This window comes from Pyrgilauda ruficollis, unplaced genomic scaffold (assembly GCF_017590135.1).
Source record: "Pyrgilauda ruficollis isolate IOZ18807 unplaced genomic scaffold, ASM1759013v1 scaffold3, whole genome shotgun sequence".
Classification (NCBI taxonomy): Eukaryota; Metazoa; Chordata; class Aves; order Passeriformes; family Passeridae; genus Pyrgilauda; species Pyrgilauda ruficollis.
The window spans coordinates 23000484-23023027 of record NW_024524377.1 but is presented as its reverse complement, the minus strand read 5'-3'; the positions used below and the strand labels follow the sequence as shown (position 1 = coordinate 23023027).

The 22544-nt window shown below is 37.3% G+C and overlaps 1 protein-coding gene across 4 annotated transcripts in view; it reads right to left on the bottom strand.

Moving 5' to 3' along the window:
• The window catches only part of PARD3B (par-3 family cell polarity regulator beta), a 394458-nt gene that overhangs the window by 356759 nt on the left and 15155 nt on the right, over positions 1–22544 (bottom strand). For all 4 annotated transcript variants that reach the window (XM_041472994.1, XM_041472995.1, XM_041472996.1 and 1 more), the window contains exon 2: positions 11497–11598. In XM_041472994.1, the coding sequence (XP_041328928.1) occupies positions 11497–11598 (102 nt within the window). The remainder of the gene's footprint in view (positions 1–11496; positions 11599–22544) is intronic.

Genomic DNA, 22544 nt, shown 5'->3' with positions numbered 1-22544 from the left:
TTACTGAAGTTCTTCAACTACTGCTCCATCTTTGAAGAAAGAGAGGAAAACCAAAATCCCTCAAGACTTGAGCCTTCAAATTAATCTAACTCAATTTTACTATTAACTGCATTGTTACAGATTAAGAGAATGAGAAAGCATTCATACTGAACAGAATTATAGAATAATTTCGGTTGGAAAAGACCTTCAAGATAACAGAATCCAAGCATTAACTCAGCACTGCCAAGTCCACCACTAAACCATGTCTGTAAGTGCCGCATGCTCACATCTTTTAAATACCTTCAGGGATGGTGACCCAACCTCTTCCCTGGGCAGCCTGTTCTAATGTTTGACCACCCTTTTGGTGAAGACCTTTTCTTCTAATATCAAATCCCAATTTTCCCTAATGCAACTTGAGGCTATTTCTGCTTGTCCTATTACTTGTTACCTGGGAGAAGACACTGACCCACCTTACTAAAACATCCTTTTACAAAGGTGTAGAGAGAAAAAAAGGGCTCCCCTGAGCCTCCTTCCAGGTTAAACATCCTCCATAAAACTTGTGAGCAGTTTATGAAGACAGTCAGTGTTCTGGTGCTTTGCAGAAGATATTTCTAAACTCTCAAAAAGATAAAGCATATTCTCTTATTTCTATAGCTCAGAAGATATTTACTGTACAACAGGTATATCAAAGGTCTATATGTCTCTATCCCTACAGCCTTCCACACACATCAGCCTCTCCACTCTGCAAGGAAGGAACTAACTCACACTTACTTGGCATTTTCAATAGAAGTCTGCTATGCTTCAGCCACAAAGCTGCCTCCTAAGCTGAAGTATGGAGTCAGTGCCCTTCTCTGCCTTTTGAAGTTAAACTAGGGTAGTCTGTCTGCTAGACTCCATATTGCATACATCAAGAAGTTGGCACATGTGTGCAACGTTCTATGTGTGCATTTTCCAAGGCAATTTACAATGTATTTTCCTCAAACATGGCCACTATGCCCTAAATAAAATAAGGGTTGATGACTCAAACTTGCACACAAGAATTAAGCTTGTTTTGTTTTAATACTTGTAGGAGGTATTTGCTTTTACGATAGCAGTGGTATTAGGCATCTCCCTAGTACACCACCCCCATGACAAATGGAGAGTGCCAAAACACAAACTCCAAATTGATTGCACCTGCTGAAATATAAGTGAGATTTCTACCAGTGTTTCAAAACTTTAAACAAGCTTTAACTTTCTGGAGGGAAGAGTCACAAGACTTATAAGAACAGAATTCAATACAGGAGTTATGTACTGACCTAAAATAAGGAAAGCTTACTATACTGAAGCATTTTCCCAAAACTGTACCCGGATCAACATCAATTCATTGGGCCAGAGCACAGTCACTTCTGAAAAGGAATGAAATACCAATGCAAAACTTCTCCTTCACCACTGGGAAACAAAGTATATCACAGTGGGTGTTTAATTCCTTGTACTGAAATAATCTTTGGAGCCCCAGCTGTAAAAGGGAACAAAAACCCATTCCCTCATTCAATCTAAACAGGACATGTGCTACATTAGTATCATAAATAGTTTCAGTTGCAAAGGACCTCTAAAGGTGATCTAGGTCAACCCTGCTGCCACAGACAGGGACATCTTCAGCTACATCAGGTTGTCCAGAAACCCATTCAACTTGACCTTCAGTGTTTCCAAGGAGGGGACATCTGCCACCTCTCTGAACACCCTGCTCTAGCACTTTATCACCATCATTGTAGAAACTTTCTTCCTTCTCATCTACTCTAACTTGGCCTTCTTTCAGTTTCAAATCATCACCTCTTGTCCTATTGTAACAGGCCTTGCTAAAAAGTTTGTCCCCACCTTTTTTACAGGCCCCCTTTAAAGTACTGAATGGTTGCAATGAATCTTCCCAAAGCTGCCTTTTCTCCAGGCTGAACAACCCCAATTCTCTCAGCTTCCAAAACATACCATAATTAAACCACTATGTGGAAGTATTTAAGAGCTCAGCTTACTTTATATAGCAAGACAATCCACCAAATTATCTTACCACCACAAGGCTACAGCATTTTACAATGCATATTACTCCCTTGGTAAGCATTAACATGCGTGTGCTTAAAGACACTTAAGCATCAACACGTGTATACATAATTCCAAATATTTGTTACATCAATGAAAACCACTAAGAAGGAGCAACTCTTCCACCAGGTTGTGCTTACAAAGAGATATTAAGCTTCTTTTCATCAGGAAATTTGAATGTTCATTCAGTTCATTGTGGCCATATGCACTTAGAATGACCTCCCTCACTCCCTCCACCCCTTTCATTGTGCAAGGGACAGAAACCAGACAGCTCCACTTGTCAGATCACCAATTAGCTACAGTACTTAGTGCCCAGATGACAAAACACATTTTCAGGTCAAGAGAAAGTATCACAGCTGTACAGCTGAATACTCCCCAAAAACTTGGATCCAGATCCCAAACATTCTGCGTTGCTCTGTGTTTTCAACAGTCTGAAAAGCCAAAATACAGATCAGATAGAGGGATCAAAAGAACACCAAACTAGAAAAGCACAAGTTTCAGATTTACATGAAGAGTAAACCTCCAAACTGAACTCTAAAAAACCTCCCATTTAGCATTTAAATAGAAAATCTTATTCCAAAACTATCAGGAATTTTATTAGTGTCACAGATTCACTGTTACAGTTATTTAACTTTTTTTAAAATCTGAAACAAGTAATGGAATACTTATCACAACTGGAAAAAAAATCTGGTAGTTACAGATATTCACACAGTTGAGAATGTTCAAACACAAATATTCCACTGGAAAAAACTAAAGCTGAGGAGTCCATCTGGTAGGAGCTTTCATGCACACACTACTGTTAAAGTAGGTAGAGCTGAAATAACTAACCATTGCAAGATGTTACAAGATATGTATTTTAAGAAAAAATACATTACACAGCACTAAATTTGTAAAAGCTTATAAATTCTTCTAGGATAAACAGGAGGCAAATTTATGCATACAGGCACCTTGTTATAGCTCTAAGTCTATAAAACTGAATTTTCTTTAACAACCTAAGCAACACCTGACCAGGTATCTGTTCTTAAAGCTATGAACTCATCTTGAAGCATATTGCTAGACCTGAAGTTTGTAACAAGACTGTTTCCAGTAACCAGAAGCACATGATAGTGTAATTGCACACCCCAGAATGTAATACCACACTTAAAAAATGGTTATTTTAATGATTACGCTAATGAGTTCTGAACTTCCAACCCATGTGCATACAGTTTCATAATTACACAGCTTGAAATCCTCATCAGCAAATCCAAATGCTCCTGAAATCCAAATCATTTTATAATATTGAATAATGCATGGCACCTCTGCAGCAATAAATTAAAACAAATTTCATAAAAATTCAAAGCTTCATCATCTGTATTCTAAAAGACAGTGCATTACTGAAATAAGGTGTTGCTTAGTAAGTACTAATGATGGTGATTTGTTGACCCCTCCCCCTGGTATTTACAGTTCAGACCCTATGTCAGAAATAAACAGACCAACTCCTACCAAAATATCCTTTTTTTTTATACATATTTGTATGTATATGGTGGCTCACAGCATTTCCTACTACACAAGAGTGAAATCAGACATCTGTTTCCTAAACAAGCACTGGCTCAAAATTGCATTAAACTTTTTCCTCCTGAAAAGTGTGAAAATGTTTTTAAAAATAGGCTGCAGCTTGACTGGTTTACATATTATTTTGTCAATAGCAAAAACAAAACTCCATCTTAGTTCATTGAAAGGCCAGCAAATCAAAGCCTACAGTTTCTCTATAAGAAGGACCCCAGCCCCAATGCTTTTTTGTTTGATTGATTTTGAACTATTGGTAAACCCTAGATAAACTCAGTGGAAATTCTTAGCAAGCATCAGTGCTGTCCTTCTGAAGGAGTCCAAAAGCCTTGTCAAGATGACAAGAAAAGTCATTAGTACAATCAATGAAAAATCTTAGAATGGTTTTGGTTGGAAGGGAACACAAAGATCATCCAGTTCCATCCCTCTGCCACAGGCAGAGACTCTGTCCAACAGACCAGGATGTGTTCAGAGCCCCATCCAGCCTAGCCTCGAACACTTCCAGGGATGGGCATCCACAGCTTCTCTGGGCAACCTGCACCAGTGCCTCACCACCCTCACATTGAAGAATTTGCTCCTGATATCTCATCTGTGTCCTCTTTTACTTTGGAAACCTTCCTGCTTGTCCTGTCACTATATGCCCATGTAAAAAGTCTCTCTCCCTCATTTTTATCATCATTTAGGCACTGGAAGGCTGCAATGAGGTCTCCTTGGAGCCTTCTCTTCTCCAGGCTGAACAATCCCAACTCTCTCACCCTGTGTTCACAGAATAGGTGCTCCTTCCCTCAAATCCACTTCGTGGCCCTCCTCTGGACCCTCTCCAACAGGTCCACATCTTTCTTGTGCTGAGGAATCCTGACCTGAACTCAGTACTCCAGATAGTCTCGTGAGAGCAGAGTAGAGAGGGAAAAACACCTCCCCCCCCCAGCCCACTGGCAATGCTTCCTTTTATGCAGCCCAAAAGGACTGATACCCTGTTTTGTTCTAGGATTTTCTTGTGTCTCACATTTCCATACCCTAAGGTGCTAGTGAGCATAAAGGTATTATTTAAAATATGCCCTTTCTAATACTTCCCTTTCTTGTGGACATATGATCTACTGCTAACCATCAGACACCTGAAGAGTCTCTGCTGGGATTCCCTTGACAGAACAGAACTGGCATGGAGCTTTTATTCACAATTCTGTTTTGTCTTTATAACTTCATCACTCAGAACTAGATATGAATATTTAAATAAACAAATACTGTCAGCAATAACAATTTCATATCCTAATAACTCTGATTATTGGATATAACAGCTGAAACTTATTACAAAGAATTTACACAATGAAGAAATAGAGTACTCTAAACTTTGAACAAAGATGTTCATACTGTATTATGCTTTTGGAGGTTGTAAACATGCTATTCAGAATATAAGTTAAATCCATTTTAATTTTTACAATTTAGGATTTGAAAAAAGAATGCCTAATTAGTCATGCTTTTTCTAATAAAATTGTAAGATTTCTGGGCACATGTAGTATCTCATCACTGAAATCACAAAATAGAAATACAAAACCAGAGGCAGTGAGGAAGAGTCACAAACAGCTACACATATTCTGGCAGAGATACTAACCACAACTTTACAATTATAATAAGGGGGGAAAAAACCAAAAACACATTAAAACCAAATCAAAGAACAGTAGGCCTTATATACAAGTTTTGCCAAATTTCTGCAACTTTATTTTCCTCATATTGATCACATCAGGCTTTTTGATCTACTAATCCTTTGGTTTACCTTATTAACAGCAAGGAACTAAACAACTAAATGTCATAAAACATTGTGTCAAAGCCCTAGTCCAGAGCAATATTAACCACCTTACAAGGAAGAAAAGCTGTAATTCTGTCTTTGATTCTTCTTTCTTTTTGATACAGATGTTATGAAAGACACATGGTATCCAAGTTATAACACACCATTCTAACTATCCTGTCCATTGCAGACTTCCAATGTTACCTCCATGAAACTAACATCAAACTGCTTTCTGTGCTACCAGACATCTCTCCCATACTCTTATAAAAAAGGGATTTTTTAAACTTCTCCATGGGAAACTTGCCCAATATGCAGTAATTTCTAGAGGAGTCTACATAACAAAAAACACTGCAGTATAAGCTTCAATAGGTAAAAATTCTCAGCTGTAATGAAGTCTCACATCTTTTTCCCAAACAAGTACAATACACTATTGTACAACAAACTGAAAAATAAATACCCATCTATTCTACACCTCAGTTATCGGAAAGTTACAAAACCCTAGAGTGTTCAATTACACTAAATTAGTTAGAAGTCTAGAGTTTGAACAGCATTTATCTAACTTAAGTACGCATTATTTGCATGGATCATATATTTGAGAATCAAGCCATACAACAAAAAAGCTGTAAAGCATGCCATTTACACACTCTGCTGACACACTGGCAACTTAAAACAGTATTGAGGCCTCTGCCACCAACATCCAGGGAAAGCTTTTAAAGCAGCAATGCTGTAACTCTGTGTGAGAAAAAACTGCCTCAGAATACCCCAGTCCTTTGTTTAAACTACTGAGACATTTCGATCCACTTTCCCCCTTCTCATTCTCACTCAGTGTTGCCATTTTCCATCTTGATGTAGAAATTTTCCTTATCACCTCAGAGTCTTCAGTCAGAGCTTCTATATTTACCTAAGGGTTACTGTGGCTCTGGTTTACTTCTGTTTCATGAGGAATTTGATGGTTGAATAGAATAGAAACTAATCAAAGGTGGAATTAGCTCATAACTTAAATACACATTGCACATAAGAGTATGCCATCACTTTCACAGTCAAAATGACAACCCAGAAGGTCTACAGAGTCAAACCGAGGTCAAAAAATAACTGCTCTATACTGCTAAACCCAGCCAGCCATCACTCCCAGTGACTAAACCTGCCTGAAAACAACAGAAAAGTTCCAAATCCACTGGCAGAAAACACGCCTGTCAGCATGGTTTTCTACGTGGAAAAACATTTCTTCTCTATAATAACATCAGTCTTGAAGTTCACATCCGCTTCATTTTCACTGCTTTGTTGAAAAATCTTCTCCAAACCAGCCTCACACCTGCAAAATCATCACAAAACTAAAGCTGCCCGCAAAGGCTTCTGTCTAAAGTAGGGTTTCAAAGAGTTACTTAGCATCTGTGACAAAAGCTTCAGCCAGATCTTGAGCTTCTTATCAGGAGCATGCATGGGCCCAATAGCCATTTTGAACAGCCAGCAGCTGATTTCCCCAGCATTAGAAGACTATCCAGGAGACATGTTTTTTCAATATTGCATTTCTGCTGTAGTGAGCTGAGAAGAATGCATTGATTTTCCTATTTAATATTTAATTAAATGCTTAGCTAAAGTAGGTACCTGAGCTACACTTAATTCATACCATTTACTTGATATCATCATTAGAAACACTTAAATGACAGTTGCAGTCACTACAAATCTTGATACAGTGTCACTATTTCAGCATTTCATTGATGTTGCTTTGTGTCCTTCCTTCAAAAGCTTCCACTGCTGTTAAAAACTCATCTATATTTAACAAAGAAGATACCCAAGAAAAACGTAATTTTTAAGATCATATTGGTATCCTGCTATTTCAGTGTCAGCACACTGCCCATCACAATGACTTTTTTTATTCTTCCCACTCCTAAAAAAAACACCCCACACCACAAAACACCCCCACCATTAGCAGCAGAGCTGCCAACAAACAAGTCTCTGGAGAGCTTAAACCCACATCACCTCCTAGGATGACATGTCTAATCTTTTGCCATCAGCACTGATCAGAAAATGTATCTTTACAAAAATGTTCGGCAGCTTTGTTGGCTCAACTGTAGCTACTGCAATACTGCCCTTGCAAACACAGTCTTACAAAACAACATCCAAGTTATCCAAAAAAACCAAAAAGTACCAAGCAACAAGACACAAAAGCAAACAAACAGATTGAAAAAACCCTACAAAACAAAAATCAAAACAACCCAAAGAAAAACCCGTCACCCTGACAGCAGACCACCATCTCCCACTTCAGAAGGGCTCTGTTGAAAAAGCACACCTGGAAACATGTTGTGCTTGTATTTAATCCTGTCAAAATATGAATACATATATACATATAAAGTTTGATAGAAAGTGTATTTTCCCTGTAGACCTCTACATTTATTCAGAAAGCAGAGCTGTTCTGATTGAGGAAGCTTGTTGTCCTATAAGCAAAGTAAGTTTTAACTTCACACAGGTTTTCATTATATCGTCTTAGCCTCCCCAGGTGTTTGCTAGTCTAGTTTACGAAAACATGATTCCATATAAAACTCAGCAGGAAGTCTAGATGGTTACATTAAGTTTATGCATTTAAGATATATGCCAAGCACAGGGCTCCATGTACACAATGCTATGAAAGGAAACATTTTGTACTCCATCTTCTACACAGTTAAGAAATTTTCTCAGAACATTTTCTTGCTCAAGAGTTCATTTCAAGTGGGAGATATGCTAAGAACAGTATACAAAGAGGACTTCATTTATAACTTCAACATTAAAATCAGACAATTTAAATAGCATGTTCTTATTCAACTGACAAAATTTCAGGATTTTAATTAATTCATCATTCAGATTATTAGGATGTGAACCAATTGCTGGATAACTCACTGAAAACAAGCTATATTAAAGCTATTCTACAAAACTATGTCAACTAGCTTTGGACATCCAATTTAGGTCACAGATTATTGCTGAGGCAACAGCAGCGAGACTCCCAGCCAGCAGAATTTCCAAAGCATTTCCACATGACATGTTACCAAGCACATGTAATACTAATTTAGATCTGTTTTTTGGGCAATTGAAAAATGCCACTCTGTCCAGCATAACTGCACAGTTGGCAGCTGCACAGTTGAACTTTGATTAATCTGGAGTTCAAGAGGAAGTCAGGAAGTTAATGTAAGCAGAGCTGAAAACTACAGCCACTCCCAGTGATGAGCATTACACATTCCAGTGCCATTACTTCAGAGTTGGAACTTCACCATTTACTCCATTTTTTAGCTCACTCTCGTTTGTTCACTAACCCACCACAGCACTTACCGCTTACTTCACGAGTAGTTGCACCTCCTTAACAGTCTATTGTTAAGGATTGTCAAAAGCTTTTGAAATTCCAAATAAATTATATCTGATAGCACTCTGTTTTGTTGTCACAATGAAAGAATTCAATAGATTAGCAAAGACATTTTTCTCTGAAGAAACTGTGCTTGTTTACTGCTATCAAAGTATGATCTACAGCAGATTATCTCTTCAAAAAGCAGCAGCATTTCCTCTGCCACTGAAGAAAAGCCTGATGGTCAGCAGTGCCAAACACACCTTTGGTTAAAGGCACTGAGGTTAAGTACAAGCTTATTTCTATAGAGAGTGACTGATTTAGTGTGAAACTATGTCACTGGCTTGGATGCACAGCAAAGGATGACAAGGACAAGGGAGCAACAAACCTATGGCCTATTCATTTACCACATATACAGATAATCATAACCAAAGACAAGCAGAGCACAGATAAATGTACCAAAAAAAATCCTTCATCTATTCAAGGACTTTAAACACTAAATAACATAGCAGGTCAATCTGACCTGAGTATTTCATCCCCTTTTTTTGCTTAAGATCCCCTAGAAGAGATTCTCAGTGTGAAATAACACTGGTGAAGGCTCAAAGACTAACAGGCTACAGTAAAGCTATCAAAACTATTTGTAAGCCTTTTATAAGGCTGGTTCTTTGATATCAGATCATATCAAACTTGGTAAGTAGGTAGCATGGACAACTCCTTACACATACTATGGCCCAATTCCACTCTCAAATGAAAGAATTCTTCAACCTCTCAGACCAGCAGATCCCTTACAACATTCTCCCTTAGTTTAATCAAAAAAATCTGATTTTTCACTGCAGCTCCTCTGTTCAGCAAGTCTCTTATCCCTGTTTCACCACGCCACTCTGAAGAAAATATGATAGTGATACATCCCATGTAATTGAGATATCAGAGGAAGAGAAATTGAGGAGTTTGATGTATTCCTAAACCACACCAGACCACTTCAAAGAGTAAGATTCAGGTTTCCCAGATAATTTTTCCTAAGGCAGCCTCAGAGCCTCACTTAGCACTGTCATAACCGAGGAAGCTTAGACCCACAGCTGTGACCTAGAAGCTTATTCAGCTACACATACTCAATCAGTGACAGCCACCAACAAGGTATAGCAAAGGCTCTGGTCACAAGTTAAAAACTACATGGCACATCAAATATTCTGCACATTGATGCTCACATTTCCACAAGAAGTCCTCTATCAGTACTTTAAATGGAGAAAATCCTGGGTAAACATACTAATTTTCATTGAGACCAGCAAAACATTTCTCTTTGATATAATATCTCATTTTATGACATCCTATGCTTATGGTCTTATTCTTTATACACAGCTGTTCAATTTCAGAACTCAGTCCTTTTGTCTCCAAACACTCCTGGAAAAGAAAGGTCTTAAGGTGTCTTAAGTATACTTTTCAGTAAATATGGACAAGCAAAAAAACACAAATATGATAAAAAGAATATATAACAGAGTTCCGCTGTTTTTAAAAATTCCCACACAAACCATCCTAAAATGACACTGAAGTACACCCTAAACAATTTTCTAAGATACAAAGAAGCAGCATCCCATTAATCAAAAGCAAAACATTCTGCTTTGTATTAAGTCATTGAAGAATCAACACAGCATACAAAACTAGCAATTCTGTTTGCAATATACTAAATTATTTTTTAAGTCATCAAGCATATGGCACTTTAAATAGACACAGCAATTTGTCTAAAAGCACAGGCATATCCCATATTTGGATCTTCGGTTTAAAGCCATTAAATTTTTTTTCCTCTGATTTTATGAAGAAAAAAAGAAGATAAAATCAGTAAAGTTTTATAACTATTACCCCTCCTTCTCTATGCTGAATAAGTCACCAGTACGTTTCCCAAAACTAAATTTTTCTGACAATTAAAAATAAAATTAGAAGAGGTTTCTCTACAGTTACTACTACCCAGGTCAAAACATGTCTTATTTTAACTGAAATTTAGAGACTCACAGCTTTTAAAATTAATAAGCAGGTTGCTCAGACTTTCAGTAGCAAACCATAGGGGCTCCTCCCAGAATTTAACAGTTGAAGTAACTGCTCTTGTCATCATAGGATTTGTCTATTTTGTCACAGTCCACGATGACATTTGAATGATTCTCAAAAACTTAACTCCATGCAAAGGAAAATATTATAGAAGATATTTTAAGTGGTATTTATTTTTATGTGGCATAAAAAAGAAAAAAGTCTCGTAAAGCCCATATTTTTCACCATGGTATTTGAATATAGAAATAAAAAGAAACATAGAACTGCTTGAAAAGGTTCAGCCCTAAGGAAACTCCTAGGCTTCTCTTCTCACTGCTTGGGTCATGCTTCCCACTCCCCCATTCTACTCCAGAAGGGGAGAGTTGCAGCACTTATGGGCAGTGTTATCTTTTTGCAAAAGCTCCATACCTTCTTGGTGATTTCTCATGGGCAACTCCTCACAGCACTAACTCCTTCCTCACAGCACAGCCAACAAACTCCATCTAACTTCTCAACTAGCCAACCCACTCTTTTATAATACCCATCCTAACTGGATCTAGCTGTGGCCAATTAAGGGCAGGCCTGTTTCTAATTCTTGATAATTAGCACAGCTGTAACTCCTTAGGGGTGAAACTACCTTCATCACTATCTCTATTCTCCTACATTCCATCTGTCCACAGGGCAGATGCATTTAAGGATATTTAACATCCACTTCACCTGCCATATATCCAAGAAATGAGAAAGCAGCATTTGTTATTTGAAGAGAAGCGTAACATTTTCATACAAGCTCTACCTTATCTTTGTCTTCCACAACATCTGCCAGCACATCATCTGGGTCCAGGATTCCTCCATCTGTATACTCCAGGTGGTGAATATTTACCCAGGAAGCTGGATCCTGAAAGACAGATACAAGACTTCTTAACCCAACCTTACATGATTTCAGTGCTGTCAGACAGCTGTTTTGTGTCCCACTTATTTTCCACCTACTTCCCTCTATAGTCACGAGATAGAAGATTGGAGCCACTATTCAAAATTGAAACTGAGAGCAAATGAAAGCTACAGATTAAAAACAAGGCCATACCTACAGAACACTACACCAAAAACATCTTTAAAACATACATATATACATTTTTATTTCCTTATTATTTATCTAATTTGAATAGTGAATTTAAAATAATTTTTAAAAGTTATTTTTGTTTTACAATGCTTTGTAGATAGATTATTTTGGGTATTATCAACACAAACAAATACATATATATATGGATGGACATGCACCCCTCCTGACAGGTTGTGGGGAGGTGTAGCCATATATTTTGAGATAGATGAAACACATCCATCATTTCTTTCTCTGAGGAGGCAGATAATCCTATTGTGACAAAAACCCCCAAATGAATAAGTAAATTCAAGTTTGCTTTCACAAATAAATACTCTCAAATTTCAATGCAACACTGCATACCATCTTAACAGGGAACATATTAAATCTCCAAAACTAATGCTTTCTTCATACATTATTAACTCCTTCACTTCAATAACCAGGAGTTCAGCTGACCCTGAAGCCAAAAGGCTCAGAGTGTACTGCTCAACAGTACAAATTCTCCCTGACAGGAAATACAAAATGAGAGAGCAGATACACAGTCTGTAGCCACTGCTCCCAAACTATACCAGCTACCTGTATACACAACTTCCAAGTGGTATTTATTTCTGAACTGCTTTAGTTAAGACTTATCCTCCTAGGACCAGTTCTTGTGGTTTAATAAGCACATAGCAGCTCTGTGAGTCACAATGATGTGTGTAAGTACTCTGCGCTATCAGCAATGAGGAACATTGCATCTGCTACAGCACAATGAAGAAAGAAAACATGCCTGGTTAGGATTATAAAACATATTTGAGTCCTCCATCAAATATTATGGAGAGTGGCCAGACCATGCTAAAATTGAGGGCCAGGAAAGGGGCATGCACACACATAGCTTTGAGAAATGCTTCAGAAATGGGCAAAAAAAGATGACCAACTGAGGGTTAAGTTTAAATAGATACAGTACAGCTGTGTAACAACCACACAATTCAGCATCTAAAAGTATGTCAATGTTGTAACATGTCCATTTAATCTCTAATTTACCTCTTACTACAGTTATTTTATTTTGCAATGAAACCATCCATTTGTGAAATAGCAAATGTTTGTTCATTCTAGGTATCACATGTTCACAATTACAAAGTTTAAGAGTATCAATTAATAGCTTTTTTTTCTGCAAAGTGACAAAGTGTGGACAACTATTACAGCTCAAATTTCTATCTTTAAGACCAGGGCTTAGGTGTTTTTACCATAACCATAAAATTCTAAGATGAAAAGGCAGAAAAGAAACATAGCTTTATGCAATAAATTGTCAGAACTCAGGACATTACTCTGGATGCCCTGGATGGCTCAAAGACCTGGCAGGGGAGTCGGAGACCCTGGCATGCAGCCAAAGACCCTTGTGGCTTTGAGCTCAACCCATGGAGCAAATTACCAACTTTATATGAAGAATTAAAAGTCACGAAAGTTTAAGTAGCATAACAGGAGTTGTCACAGATTGAAGGGTGGAATTTTGAAGAATTTTACTATGGGGGTCTAGGGGGACAAGATGGAGGGATTTGGGCATTGTCCTGTTCTTCTCCCTTCTTCCTAGTCTTCATCTTCTTGGTGATGGTGGCACGTAGGGATTGGTTCAGAGTAGAAAGTCACTGTCTAACATAGGTGACAGGTATTGGAACATAATTGTAAATACCGAATACATAGGTTATAGTATAAAAGACAACACCAGCCCCGTGGCGGGGAGTGTGCCTCAGACTGACCTGCAGAACAGACCTTGGCAGACCAGACAGAAAATGTTCTAGATAAGAAATAATAAAATAAAATAGAGAACGAGAGCCGAAGACTTCTGATTTCTTCTCAGACAGCTGGGTTGGAGAAAAGAGACTTTTAACACATCTTGGGATCATCTCAACCAGAGGAAATCCCAAGAATAAATAAGCAGGTTAATTTAGATTATACAATTTACCTAATGCAGTTACCCTGAAAAAAGAGTGTAGTTTGACCCTACCAATAAAATTACAAAATATGATACTCTAAAACCAGAACACATCAGTAGCTACAGATGTTCCTCCTGACCCTTTTAACTAATGCAACCACAAAGCTTTTAATAATTAGCAGCATTAAAACAGCATAATTGAAAATCACTCCTCTTAACTGGGCTAACTTCTGTGGCTAACCTATTTGGCTAAAGATACATTAAAACCTGCTGTATTATGTTGTTGAAGTGTTAAGAATAAAGCTAGAGTTAAAAAAATACACAGATTATTAGAATATTTTGCTATCAGTGTTCACTTCTATTTGTGATTCAGTAGCAGTACCAACAGAGATGTGTCACTGAAACAGAAACAAAGAAAAAAAACAAGCGTAAAACCCTATTGTCCCAACAGAATGGTGCAAATTGGCAGGACACAAGCTCAAAACACACAGCCACCCTAAATTACATTTAACAAATTCCTAACCCTCTTTTACTTTGGGCCACAGCAAATACAGTAATTTAATTATTTTTGTTAGTGGTAATATCAAGAGAAGATCTCTAAAATAGTCTCAAAGGACAGACGTTGCCATTCCTCACCCATCTTTTGGAGCAAGTGTAGCAAATGTAAGATTTTTTAAAAGAAAACAATGACAATTCACACTGAAGTATGAGAACTAAAGTAGAGCTGGATTCACAGTTTGTTTTGAAGAAAAATACTTCTTAATGGTTTAGACACATACTGTGGCTAAGGTACACATAGTATGGACACACTACAACCGTCTGATCTCAAGGACTCCTCAGCTACAATAATCAGCTCAGACTAGAGCAAGACTGAATACTTGCTGCCTCAGAAATAAAAATATGAATGGTTTCTATTAGCTTATATGCACTTCATCCCTGAAAGTTAAAAATCCATGCTGGGAGAAGGGAGCTTTTTATAAACTTGTTTGATGAAGCAAATAGTAACTACTGCTAGACAGCCCAGGTTATCCTCCACACAGTCATAACAGTAACAATGGTTCATCTTACCAGCAAACCCACTTGGCCATTCAAAAAAGATTTCAAAGTCAGAGAACATTTTCTGTTCTTTTGATGAACTCCAAACACTGCCATGCATTGGATACAAAGTGTCCATACCAAAAAAAAAAAAAAAAAAAACCAAAAAAAACACACACACAAAAAGAAACCCCCAAACAAACAAACAAACCACCTAAAGTCTATATACACTTTTCTTCCGTGTTTCTTTACTTGCACCAAGAGTCTAGACAGTTTCACTAAATAAAACATTAATATTTTAGAAAACTCACCACTTAAGCCATTAACTACCAACAGATGTAAAAGTTGAGTATCTAAAGCTCCAAATAGCACTGTATCCACATGCATATGCACAAACTCACATTTTGCACATTATTTAGAGCTCAAAAGCAGTAGAATGGGTTCAAAACACAACCATGGTACATCCATGGTAGAATCATTATCAGAGAAAATTAACCTTGCTCAGGAAAAGGACTGTCCTATTTTAAGGATCTTATGCTTTACTATGATAGAACAATCAAAAGGGGTATCAAGAACACCTCAGGTTTCCATGTGTTTTAAAACTCCTAGGCAGGAGATTGCCTTTCTAAAGCAACAGAGTAACTTTATAGTTCATAAAGTATATGACTGGAAGTCTTGCAAAACAGAGTTTGCTGATTCTACAGTGTCTTCTGAATGGTCAGAACCCAGTAACAGAGATGACAGACTCTGTGAAGGGCCAGTGCTAGACAGCTTCAACAAAATAACATTTCTCACCTGCTGAAAGCAGCAAATACTGGATGACACCCCATTTTTGATCAGGGAAGAGACTGATTAAGAACATGCTTACTGAGAAGGCACTTCCTGAGAACCTATGAATTAGAAAGTAAAAGAAGTCTAACAACTGTATTCTAAAATACTAGGACAAAATTTGGGATTTTTTTTTTAGATGATTGATGTTTCTTTATGTTTCTCTAGCTTGAGATTGAAATCTTATTCTAATGAAAGTGTCTAAAATGATTCTTCACTGTATCTTCTTAATCATCATCATTAAAACTTAATTATTTCTTTTTAAGCATGTCAAGTTTTGAAAACTAAGAGTCTCTTGTAAAAATAAAACTCTAACAGAGCCTGGAAGCTCTGGGCTGCATTCAGCTATGGTTACCTGAATCTGTCTGTGCTCCTAAGTGCTCTCCTATTAGAAACTTCATCTTGAAGAAAACAAAAACTGCAGCTCGAAAAAGTCCTAGCATCACAAGTGGGGAGAAGCTCTCTCACAGCACAGTACATAACCCCTAGGCAGAAATTCAGCTGAGGTACAAACCTGTAAAAATCTACGTAAAGAGGACGTATGACTAAGTTACCTGGTATAATTCATAACAGCATTTGGCAAATGAATATTGAACAGTTACTCTCATGTGCATTTTACCTTAGGGTGCAAGTCATGTTTGCGTTTAACATCAAGCCACTTAAAAGCTGTTTATCATCATTTCCTTTATGCGTGGGAGAACACTTTAGGAATTACTATGCAAATATTTACCAAACGTTAAATTAAAGCCAGGTCACACGAATGCACAAGTGCAATGTAAGCAGAGAAGTGACATAAATTTTAAAAAATGGGCTTGACATTCATTTTGTCACAGAATCCTGACTTAGCTGTTGCCACCTAATACAACACCATCACTGTTCAAATAGACTAAAACAGGTTCAAGAATTCTACACATTTATTTTCAGTCACCACACACACTCAAATGAAAAACCAACCAATTTATAACTAAAGCACTCCCATTTATTGTTAGGTTTTTAAATAAATCAATAGATTCACATTTTTAATGTGTGGAGAAAGTTGGAATGCATTCTTGATTCTTTTTGTTCCCAACTCAGACAGAAAAGTATGTCTCCTTTTCTGAAAGCTAAGCAACATACTTAATATATGTTACAGTCCACACTGGGTATTTCTGACTGTCAATGAGCAAGAGAATCCAAACAAGTCTAAATACCTTTCAGCTGACCATCAATAAAATAAACACCACCACTTAATGATTTCACAATTAATTATTGTTTGATGTTGTATTTTACTCCCCTGTGCAGAACACATAAAATAGCAAACCCTATACTGGAATTTTTAATTTAATATAGTAACAATGGGATGCACTAAAAAAAAAAAATCAGAAATAGGACTGACTTAAAATTACTCCTCATGCTGATGTTTCTGAAGTACCTCCACATCAATGCTTCGCTAGAGCAAACAGACTTCAATTAAATACAGTATAAAAATGGAAATCATATATGCCTGTTCCACATACACAACAGAATAAATGCTAGGTCAAACTTGGGGGAAAGAGTGGCCTCTGGCCATATTGTTTTCTGTCATTTAGACAGTGTAAAAGTAGAACTAAAAATCCCATAATCATAAAACATTTTCTGATAAAGGGACATTTTAGGTTAAGGTGAGTAAAAGAGGTATTCTACCACTTAATCATTTTTAGAATATAAATTGCAATGTGATTCATTACCTCAATATATTAAGTAGTATTTAATGATTTTTATAAGCATTTTAAGGCTACGCAATGTATCCTTATACACAGCCAAACATTCCTAAGTATTAGTTACTCTCAGACCACAGCTTGAGGAGCAGAGCACAAAAAGCAACTTGGAGAGGAACATATGGATGAGATTGGTCAGAGCCTCAAACTTCATCTCAAAATCCTTCTCAAAGTTTATCACTGAATTACAAGAGCCTTAAGCATTTTTGGTTTGCTTACCAAAACCACCTCCAAACAAGCCTGAAGTGGTACTTTATTCAAACTTCATCTCAGCTGCCACCAACAGGAGTGTCATCTTCAGCTGTAGTAGAGGTGGGGCTCTGTTTTTACAGCAATATGAATACTGACTTTCCAAAATCAAGAGCTGATCACAAAGCAAACATTGCACACTACAGACTATCACAATCTGGAGCTGAACAGTTAGAGCTCAGCAACAACACAACATGTATGCACTGATGTCCTTGCACAGCCTAAGAGAAACCCCAAGGAAAAAACCAAATGCCCCAATATGCATCACGCCCCATCCTTACATCAGGCAAAAAACCACCACTTCTACTTTCTTCATACGTGCAAGTGTAGAATTGTATCATTGCATACAATATTGTAGGTTGCAGACATAACATTTTTATGGAATAAAAGGAGCCACAAGAAGCTTCTATAAAAAACAAAGATGAACAGCTATCTGCAGAAAAGATTAAGTCTGTTCCAGACATTACTGGATGCAGCAATTCCTGGCACAGGCCTGATCTGAATAAGCCTCCCTATATGAAGAATGTGAGTATATTTCATATACACACATATATATATTTACACACACACTTGTAACTGAGTACAAATTGGGTCTTCTTTTCACAAACTTCAAAAACTAGAGAAAAAGTAATATTCAGGTTTTACTGCTCAGGAAGCTTCCAGAGTTTAGTTTATATTACACATAACAGAGGAAGTTACAAGCTCATATTTCTAGGTCTCACTGTTGAAAAAATAAATTCTTACCTCTAATTAATTACATTGTCTTTATAGCATAACATTAACCAACACATTTTTAACCCTTTCCAGTTAGAAATTCAAAAGCAGCAGAAATCTTTACTATAATACAAGGAAGAGAAACATGCTACAACACAGTGAGATAGTAAAAAAAATTCCTTGTGTATTTCATAGTGCTATTGTTCTCCTTCACCAACACTCTGCTTGTACTAGAAGTGAAAATGCTGCAAGATGCTAGAGAGAAGATAAAACTTCTTTATAGCCTCCTACCAGTTGGACTGACACACATTCTCTCAAGTTATTAATATTAAAGAAAGATCTATACTGAGTGAGCTCAAGGACAGAAATTAAAGCTGAGGCAAGGGCAAAGGACAAGGTAGTCTGCTCTGAGAGAAACTGCTTTTAAGCATCCAGAAATAAAGCTACAGAAAACACAGAAGGCCATACAGCAGAAATAGTCTTAGAAAGGTGACTGTAAGGGATGCTTCCTAATCAGTCCTCCAGATGAAATAAAGAACTATAAAAATAAAGCCGCACAAGAAAGGATCTTTGGAGAGAAATTCACCCTTAACTGGCAGGGTGATGGGGAACAGAAAGAAGTTCATTGCAAGCAATCAAACTTGTGAGTACATGGAAGACAAAGCTCTTTGCTTTTCACAATAAATTCGGCAGGTCTAACAAGCTTTCAAACCTCATGCCAAAATCTGATCACAAGAAGTAATGCCAGTCTAAGCTGTTATACCCGTGATGCTTTGCTTCTGACCAAAAGCACACATTTTGATTTTTTTTTAGATAGCCTAGGAAATTTTCTTCACACAGTAAGATAACACAGAAATTTTACTCGGCCAAAAAGGAATAAATTGAATACTCAAGTATGAGGTGAATTAAAGATTATTTTCTTCAAAACAACAGAATTTCTCCAACTGTTTAGAAGGACCTCTTTTCAAACTATAGTTAACTATTCCCTGTAAACAAGCTATTTAAAAAATGAAATCTCGTTCTATGTATTTTCACACATACTAAATTTTTGTTCTGATTCATTCATTTTATCTATTAATACTAATAATAGCTGTGGAAAATGTATTCTTCCCTCAAGCACTTCTTTTTTTAACTCATGATGAGATGTGATATAGCCAAATGGTGGAAAGAAGAAAAGGAGTTCTGAAAAAGCAGTAACTTACATAAGATCACTTTGAATATTCAATTTCAAAAGTTTTTTTCTTTGAAGGCACTAAAAACCTGATGTCAAAAGGGGAATTAATCATATCAGATGAGAAACATTGATTTTTGCCAGAAACATTGGGTTTATCTCAGTGCACTTTCAGTTTTTGCAGTCTGGTCACACTGCCTTGCTGGCCCTTAAGGATGGCAAGAGTACAAAACAGACAACCAAACAATTCATGCATGAATCCAGTGGACTACCACAGATTTACCACAAAAAAAGCCTGTTACCGGTCCCGAAAAAAAGCAGAAACATCTTCTCTTGCTCTTCCCAGGCACAGTGAACAACCAAAAAGCAAAGCTTCCTTTTAGTCTTTGGAATGAGTCCTAACACAGCACAAGTACAGCTCACCACCAGCTTTATCTTTGACATGCTAAATGGTCCAAAATACCATTAGTCAATCCCTAGTCACTAGAGAGACTCTGAATAGGTCTTGATCTTTAGCCATCTTCGAATTATTATGCTCTGAGAAATTAATAGGACCAAGTATTACCATGACTAGTAGTCAAAACACAACAGCAAGGACTGATGATCATTTCTTTCTGTCTTCACCTGTTCTCTTCACACCACCATACACCAAACTTCATTTTGAAGGTAGGAAACTCCTCTTTCTTGCACTTGTTTCCTTCTCTGATTCATTTTCATGTACAGTTAACACATTCTGTTTTCTCTGGGAAGACAGAAACTCAAACAGGTACTGGTTATAAAAGACACCTCGTTACAGCAAGATGGGCTTAGACATCCAAAAGCTCTCAAGGTGAAGAAGTGAGCTACAAGAAACCCAACACACAGGTTATACACACAGTTGCATCTGTCAAAAATGTCCCAGATCACATTTGAAGACAAAGATCCTGGCCTGAGACCCTAAAACACGAACATGGTGGAAGTTCTTCACATAGGCTATAAAACAAGGGGAGCACAGTGAAAAGTACTCTCCCACTTGATTCACTTGACACTTGCATGCAGTAGGTCACAGCAGAAGGAAAGACAGTGAGTCTCTTCTGGCTCTCAGAGATAGCTTTGGCAAAGAGGGACTAGAAGATTTCTTGTCCTTTAGCCATCTTTAAATTATTACGTTTTGAGAAATTACTAGGACTATGTACTAAAAATAAAGTCTTCATTTTCCACAAGGCAGGGAAGGTACTTCACTGCAATCAGAAAGGAGAAAGAGAGAGTTGGTTTATCCTGACAGCTGAATATGCAGGAGGAAAAATACCTATCTCCCATATTCAGTCTGAGGAGGAAAACAGAAAAAGCTGCTGCTAATCTCCCTATCACGGAATTCTCTGTTTGTCAGAGCACATACACATAAATCCAAAATGACCAAAATTATTTCAACTAACACTCCAACTTGTACTTGACTTGCAGCACTAGAACCCTTCAAAAACAAGAGCAATCTGATTTTATACTGAATCTGAATGTGAATGAAAAACCACTCTCTGAATATAACTTACCTGAATAAAGCATGATGCAGAGAATACATCAGCAGAGGATCACATAGCCCACCTTTACATTACACTCCAACATTTAAGATGTATGTATGCCTGTTTTAGTTTTACACATTGAGACAGAGGTCTGCACACTGCACTTGTAACAACCAGCCAAAACCTCCTCTTCAAAGCCTCAGTTAAAAGTGGAGCACACTGTATGCCAGGCACTGAATCCAAGATAACTATACAAATGTAAGAATATAAGTGCAAACTGTTCTTCAGTTATAAACTATGAATACCCTTTACCTTTTCAAGTCCATTAGATTAGACAGCTTCAACAATACAGAAACACAAAAGACTCAACCTTCTGCAAATTAACACAAAAGTTCCAGAACAAAACATCTCTAAATAAACCTACAAGATTTTAAGGCTTACCTTTCATATCCCAAGTCCTCTATGTCAAATATTATCTACAATATTCAGAGTAGTATTGTTATGCTAATAAGCAAAATGCTTCTCAGCTCCAGGCACCTGGCGAGTAATTAATTAGCACTGAGTCTGGCTTTTTGTTTGATTACCTAAAGGTAACACTGGGGGGGCTAAAGACCACAGCCATGATTTCTTAAAATTCAACATTAACTGGGCAGACAGAACTATAAAGCTACTCCTTCAAACTGTCATTTTTTCACATGGAAATGAGAGGGGATAAAACTTAAAGTAAGAAAGGCATGTGTATAAGAGTAGCGTATTTCAAATGTAAAGTCCAGGTTAAGTGAGTGAACAATTGTTATTTTGTCAACAAAAACCGATAATCCCTTAAATTCAAATCATTCAGTATAGCTACAGATAAAAACGAGGCTGGCTGCAAATTAATACAATTCAAGTTTGTAACAAATTCAGCACTGAAGGATACCAGATCTTCAACAAAAAATGATAAATGATTCACATCTCCAAGGGCAGCCAGCACTTCAGCCCTGCATCTAGAAACCATCTAAGATTGTTTTATTTACAACTGTTGGGCCTTTCTTTGATAAAGTGATTAATGCATTTGCAGCTGACACAGGACTGCTTATCAGAAGCAGCTGAAAGCTTCAAGGATGTGATTGAGTAACACCAGACTCTAAACAAAACTGAATACAAATACCTGTAAGACAATGCAGACCAAGCATGCTGGAATCCTGTCAAACTTTAACAAACTGAGCTTTAGACAAAGCTCAAGTGAGAAAAGAATTGTAGTAAACTATAAAAGCATATCCTTAATTCCTTATAGAAAGCCACTTGGTATTTTTTGGAATTACACAGAGAACAGCAAGACTTTTCCGCTGCAGTACCACCCTATTTCCTGCATGAGTCAATCACCAACCAGAGACTGGGGAGGAATTTTGCCCAAGACTGCCAGATTTGTAGTGTCAGTAGGACCAGTCAGACTACCACTCCCTTCTCATGTGTCCAAAGCTGGTGCATTTCAGAAATGCCACTAATTCCCACATCAACCTTAACCTACTCTCCCCATGGTCTCTGAACACCTCCTAGCAGGCACAGGTTATGGCTCTCCTTAGAGAGGAGTTAAGTGTGGACCTGGAGTCTCTTTCCTCACTCAG